Below are 7,069 nucleotides of genomic sequence, written 5' to 3'. Positions count from 1 at the left end.
ATAAGGAGACGTTGTGCTGTAACATGCTGTAATCTGTTTTTAAGGTGTAGGGTTGTATTATTATTCATTTGTACAACCATAGCCTCCTAAATCGCAGATACCGTCTTGTATACTGGACGAGGTAGAATCCAATTCTTCTTTTTTTAGGAGGCTATGGTATAACTTTATAATAGACATTCCGTATGTATTACATGTAGAAAGGATTTTATTCTCAGTTGTGTGTGTACTGTGTACAGATACCCTCATGCCATCAGGAATTGGGTCCTACTGCGTCCAGTATACAATGACGCTGGAAGGATAATCACAATCCTCTGCGAAATGCACTAGATAGTTTTTCCCAGATCACGTACGCCTACTGTAAAGGAACCTTGTTTTCCTATTTCGCCTGTTTAGCCATTGGGGATGTTACCACTAGTAGTCTAGCAACAAGACTTGAAGTCATGTATTTAAGAAAATTGATTTATGTTGTCGAATATATGATATATAATGAATATGCCCCCGTAATACTATTTATTGTCTATAATATGGTAGTCAATAATCAAACTGTGATAAAACCTAATACTTCTCGAGATTGATTGTTGTGAAGCAATCGCTGGAGTACAAAATATGTGAAAATATGAAATATGGAACTTAAATTGTGCTATACTTTGGGTCACAATATTAGAAGTGTTCCGCTTTTTGTTAAGTATAAAAGTGAAACAATAGGGTTTTAATGAGTCAGGAATTTATGTATTGCACTGAACGCGGAATCTGTGCATTCATAGCCGTTAAAGAATTAGGTTTCCCGTGCACATATACATTGAATGTGTCAATATGAAACGAGTGTGAAGTTGTGATTACTGATCCCCGAGCGTGTACTGTTGTGTCATGTTGTTGTTGTAGTGGGATGATTTTAATACTTTGTATACTCATAGTATGGTGGGTGTTAGTGTTATGCAACTGCAGGCATGATTATTATTTAGGACTGATTGAGCCGAAAATTGATTCTGACGAAGTGCACAGGAGACAACCATTTCTTATTTCTTTATTTTCAGTTACACGTGTAGAGGTGAACTGCGCTTTACATTATCAACTAGTGATTTATATATTCATGTGTGCAAGCATTGCACTCTAAGATTCAGAGTGGCTATGATTTGTTCTTTTGTGTTGGGTAGTTGTTGGCGTATGTTCAGTGTTATGTTCCAACAGTTATTACGTTCCAAATATCGTATTCACCCTATGTCGATCTCTTGTGGTTATCAAGTCGGTTGTTACCCGACGGTTCCAGCTTTGATATGGTTGCAAGATGTCAAAATACAAATAAAAAATGTACAAACTTATAAATAGCTCGTCAGTGTGTGCAAATTTGGCAAGTTGCCCCTGGCAGATCCGATCCGTGCAGACTATTGGTTTGTCTACATACGAACTGTGCTGACGATATGTGTGCTTGAATCTCATATCCATGTCTGTCACATATGTATATACTAGAGAGATGGAATATACATATCTCTATATATACACCATACTGTATGACAAGTAGATATAGATATAGATATATCTTTTGATTCTCAAATGCACCGTGCACCCAGTCGTGTGCGCATATAATGTCCTATGAAATCTTCCGGTCGTTGAGCTTACTTTCTGTCTCAAGCTCATGTTATGAACCTTGTGCAAATCCCGTGCGTAGCGTCTACGTGTGTCTGTTGACGCGCGTGTTCATAAACACATGTGTACACACCGGTGTGCCTTCTGGCAGTCACTTAGATCAGATAGTTCCAATCGTCAGGGGTTACCAACGAGCAATCATCCAGATTGTCAACAAGCGCCGACGACCCCAGATCATCACTCAGTGGACTCAATATGTGTGAACTCTGTTTCTTTAGAGCCTTGATCGCATGCTCAGATTTGCTACTGTGTAGCTTCACAGTCCCGTGTACATCAACACTAGCGGGCACAATCAGATTCGGATTCATATCATCGTTGTTGAGCTTATCCAGGAACATCATGGATGACTGTACATCCACCCCGTGTAGTGTCAACGATGCCAGATCGGCCGTATTCAGCAGAAAAGAGGCGATGCCCAAGTTTGGATTATATGCAAGATCGTTTCCAGGGGCCAAACTGGGGAATGATGTGTCATCTTCAGCAACACCAGAAGAATGCACATGTCCGAGTGCGTTTGTATTCTGCACCTGTGCACGCGCATTCATCCCTGTGTCGTCTCGGTCATCGTTCTCCTGTTGTTCACGAAGCATGCTCAACCCTGTACCACCAATGGACTGCCCGTGAGGTTGCTGTGCAGATAAGTCCAGCATCGAGTACAGTGAGAAGTCACATTTTTGACTGGCGGTGAGTATGTCGCTGAGCGAGGATTCCGGATCGTTAAGATCCATAGTACCATTCGCACGTGCGCTCATCTCCTCTGATATTGACAGGCGCGTTCCGTCCGAAGGCCCTTGTAAACGATCGTGAGTACGAAGGTCAATAGCTGAGTTTGTAGTAAGCGGTGAAGTCCTGAAGACGTTCCCCACGTTGTGGTGCAGTAGCGAGTCCAGGCGAGTGCTATGGCTCAAATTCACATTACCATCCAAGTTGGCACTCATAGTGCGTGCTGTGCGTGTGGCAGTGCTTTCCATTCCTGGCGGGAACATCATGTCTGGTTGAGAATGCTGCCGTGTGAGAGCTTCATTGGATGTCAGTCCAAAGCCATTCCTGCCAAATGGACTGCCCATGTCCATCGCATCCAGAGTTGCACTGGAACACCTACGCGGCTGCACATCGGCGTCACCATTCGCATCTGCATAGATGTCACCATGTGCATTGTCCATGATGCTTTGCACACTGCTGCTTACCCCCCACTCCTGTGAGGGCCACATAGGTGATGTATGGTGTACGGTTGGCATACTGAACAGAAACCCGTCATTCATTCCTCCACAGTCCTCAGTCTCTGCAACATAATGAGCGCCAGGCTTGAAGGCATTTATGGGTGGGCTTGTGTGCAATGCCGCGTTAGCACTCGCTAGGATATCCGTAGCGGTATCGCATTTGCTGGTGTTAGTAGACTCGCCATGGAACTTGCCCCCCGTGTTGCTCAAGGGACTGGGGAATAGTCCAGTGTTATCTTTAATGTAACTGTTTGTGTTTGCACGCGCTGCAGCTTCAGAGCCTTGTGCATCGGGCATGGGCATCTTCGGCAGGTCGAAACTCAGCTTAAAGATATTGTCAATGCTCGATTCGTTCCCAAACATACTCGAAGAAGAGGGATACATGTCCATATCCATGTCCACATCAGTGTAGGTACTCACCGAGGCTCTCCGGGTCATGAAAGTGTCGTGCTCCTTCTCTTGTGACATAGGTAAGCCCCCGACTGTACCGCTAAGGAAGGTGCCCGTAGGCATACTTGCAGATGAAATTGAATTTCGTAGCTTCTGTTGTGGGCGACTCTGTATATGGCGCATATGGCCCTGTTGTTGATGACCAACGTGCAGATCAATGCGTTCCGGCATACCATACCGGCGTTGATTGTCAGGTTGCATGGAGAGAGCGATCGATCGTCTTGATGACTGGTCGTGATTAGCGTAGGCATTATAGTTCATAGAGGTTGGCATAGATTCCTCCGGCAGCACACCCAGCGTTGAATTCGGAGACATAGAGGATGAGCGCATGTGCTGGAAGTCCGTCTCGGAATCATTCGTTGGGGTTCTGGATAAGGGCTGCATTGGCATTTGTTGAAGGTATAGATAATCAGTCACTTACTTCACTTGCGAATCCACTAACATTGAAACTCTCATACAGGCCAATTTCAGGTATATGTGACAGTAAATTGGGAGTGTGAGATTCACAGAAACACAGTTAGACTCGAAAATTGGACAGGGAACTGATAGAAAGCTGTGGGGCATCGGGATCTTCGCAATTTGTTCCCACATTAGAATGCAAAGCAAACGAAGAAACTGAAAATTGAGCTCCTTCAAGCACTTACATGATTATTTTGGGCTTTATTTGGCGGATCCGACAAGGACCGTTGGCGAGGCCGGGTGGGATTTCTATATTTGAGAGAATGCGTAATGGAAAGGGTGAGATAATACCGTAGTAATATTGAATTTGATCTATGCGAGTGCAAAGAAGTCGAGTAGTTTCCTCCGCGATTGTCACAAACGAAAACTGCGTGAGACCAGCAATGAGACGCGACTACTTACCTGGATGTGTATGATGGTCGCTCCTTCAAACTATTCTTCCGGGCTGACGCGATACCCCGGCTCGTGGGCGTGGCAGATTTACTTCTATAGCATAGGAGATATACCAAAGAACAAAACTTCAGATGATTGTGCACCTTTTTGGAGAGCTGGAAGGCCAAATTCGAATCGGGTTTTTACGAGTTCGAAATCAAGACAGTCGGAAACGACTGCACTTGACTTGATAGATCGTTCACCAGAGATCAGTGCAATGTGAGAAGGGTGTATCAATTAACATACCGCTTAGCCTGCATTGGACTGTCGCTTTCCACAATATAATGAGCGGGTTTCATATCTTTGTTGGCATTCCTTATTATTTTCTTACTTTCTTTGACCGCACGTTTTACCTCAGAATTGCGGTTACGATAGAACGGAAATATGCGGCTTACCCATTGGCAAATACCTGATGTGATAGAAAACAGTTTGTGCAGCAGAGTTAAGTCAATAGCTCCGATTATATGTTGCCAATTAGCGAAAGGCGCCGTGAAAAGTTTCATAAGAATACTCAGGACAATTTCCAAAACATCTACATTCTCTCACGTGAAACAAGCGCATTACCGTCAAGTGTAAGCGTCATCATCTTATTACTTCTGATGGCCATAATAATTATCTCTTCCAACTCATACTGGGGCTTTATATTAGGATTCAGGCGACATTCCAACTCTGCGTTCACCCGGTAATTGAGATCAGTTGATTTGTTTCTGATGATTTGTGGGGTAATTTTGGGCACAATTAGATGCGGAGATAAAACGTGGGCTCAATAATTGCCATTATGTGATAATTTACGTACAAATTGTACATATCGAAAGAGGTCAGTAAACAAGAGAAAGGGTAGAGTGTGAGTGGGTATAGAGAAAGTTTGCACTTTGCGATACTTACAATATGTTTAAGATCTCCTTAGCCTCTGGTTGCACCGCGGCAGCAGGTTTCTCTTTGTTTGCAGGTTTCGCCGCCACAGGCTGGGGTAAGGAGCTGATAGTCAGCCAATCCAAAGGAGTGAGCGATAAATTCAATTGTGGAGTGTCGTCAACCGTTAGATTCTTTCTTTTAGGCTTCGGACGGTTCGGCTTGGCCCCGTTCGATACCTTGGCAGACAACTTTTTAGACTTGTTCTCAGTTTTAATATTGGCTGTTGTGGTATCTTCTGTACCCACTGGCGGTGCTAATGTGAAGGAACTTGGTGCAGCCGGGTGGTGGAGTGGAGGAATAAAAGCCAAGTCCGGATATCCAGACGCATTGGCGTCTCCGTTGGAGGTAAACTGCATAGCCATAGGTTCGTGTTTGATATTTGCTTGCTGTTTGAGTTTAGGTTGCATGGTGACTCGCGGACCACCACGCAAATGTGCGTGTGCGTTAAGTGTGTTGCTCCAACCTAAAGGCCCAGTTCGATTTCCTGGCATCTGCCTGCCGGCATTAGGGTTTACAAGTGGGTATTTCGCCCTTGTAGGCTCACCGAATGAAATCATATTGGATATTCACGAATATATTTTAGAGATTATATAATTTTATATGAAGGCAGAGGGTGCTGCTAACTGTGTGTTAGGATGTCTATTGCATAGTGATAAAATGTCCACAAATGTTGCTAGGTTGTGAACTTGGCAGATGCTGATTGCTATCGGCTACTATAGAATAGCTCTATATATTTCGACTTGTATTTCCAAATGATGTCTAAAAAGCTGTTGACTTTTCACTTTTTCATCACTTTTTAGTTTTTCCAAAGGCGAAATACAAGAGTGCTGTGGAAAACTGAAAACTGAAAACACTGTCAAAACACTGAAACAGATGGTCCTTTGTCCGCGTCCGCGATCACGAATTTACTCTCATGAGCTCGCCTCTAGTCGCAATGCGTGTTGTAAATTATATACATATATATAAAATAAATACATTTTGCTTTTGTTGTTTTTTACAATGATAAAAAGGTTTCATCAAATTTTCTAGAAACAACGGATCGTTTTTATACAATAAATAATCGGATATTCTGACCTATTGTGTTTTGGGTTTGGGACTCTGTGTCTACTAGTAGCCCATCTTTTGGGGGGTCAGGAGCTCAGGGACCTGAATAGCAGTCACGTACCGGACCAATTGGAAAATCGGACATCTCGATTTAGTATCTACTACAGACTATTTACTCGCTAGTAGAGGTGACACTGTCATACTCACTCTCTCCATAGAGTCTCTTGAGTCACTACTCTCTAGTAGTAGACCTAAGCTGCTACTACTATACTCTAGTAGACCTACTACTCTCTAGAAGAGAGAGTAGTAGTATGGTGCACAGCAGGCACCGGGGAACTCGTGACATCATCTTCAAGTTGATATTTAAATACATCGGCGAGATTCGGTCCAAATCGGGTTTCCTCGACGGCCACGGACTTTATCTCATCGAGCTAAAAACGCCGATTGAAATTGTCCTAATTGCTTTCCTTAAATTTTGGATTCTGGAATCCGCCGTTTTCCTGAAATAGGCACCTTTCGGCCCTATGTAGAGACTGTCCCAAACACCTCAAAGGCTCAAACTCGTCGGATTTGGAATGCCCTGATCAACTGGATCACGTCCATATATCAATTTACACCTAACGTCAAAAAGTTTGACGTTAAACCGTTTATAATTTTTTTAAAAATAACGAATAACGTTCAACTTTTATATCGTATACACAACAAACGATATTGTTTAGGTGCGGCTTTCTAGGTCATATATTATGTCCTGAAATTGCGCAAATATATGTAAAAATGTATGTTTTTGTTTAATATAGGTGCAGTTCTGAAGTGCAAGATCCACGATTTCGACCATATAATATTGAGTTTATAAAAGTTAAACCGTTTATAAATTGAAAAATATCGGTTAACGTTCAACTTATATC

General features: G+C 43.0%; 1 protein-coding gene across 1 annotated transcript; it reads right to left on the bottom strand.

Moving 5' to 3' along the window:
- Nucleotides 1-999: 999 nt before the first annotated feature.
- SARC_06800 (hypothetical protein) lies at nt 1,000-5,813 on the bottom strand. The gene is made up of 6 exons (XM_014299286.1): nt 5,091-5,813; nt 4,770-4,912; nt 4,452-4,614; nt 4,176-4,259; nt 3,959-4,022; nt 1,000-3,692 (listed from the first exon to the last, which is right to left on the bottom strand). Exons 1-6 carry the CDS (start codon nt 5,675-5,677, stop codon nt 1,740-1,742), a joined length of 2,994 nt encoding a protein of 997 aa, XP_014154761.1. The 5' UTR covers nt 5,678-5,813; the 3' UTR covers nt 1,000-1,739.
- Between the last annotated feature and the right edge of the window lie 1,256 nt (nt 5,814-7,069).

This window comes from Sphaeroforma arctica, assembly GCF_001186125.1.
Source record: "Sphaeroforma arctica JP610 unplaced genomic scaffold supercont1.502, whole genome shotgun sequence".
Classification (NCBI taxonomy): domain Eukaryota; class Ichthyosporea; order Ichthyophonida; genus Sphaeroforma; species Sphaeroforma arctica.
This window is presented reverse-complemented; position numbering and strand designations above follow the sequence as displayed.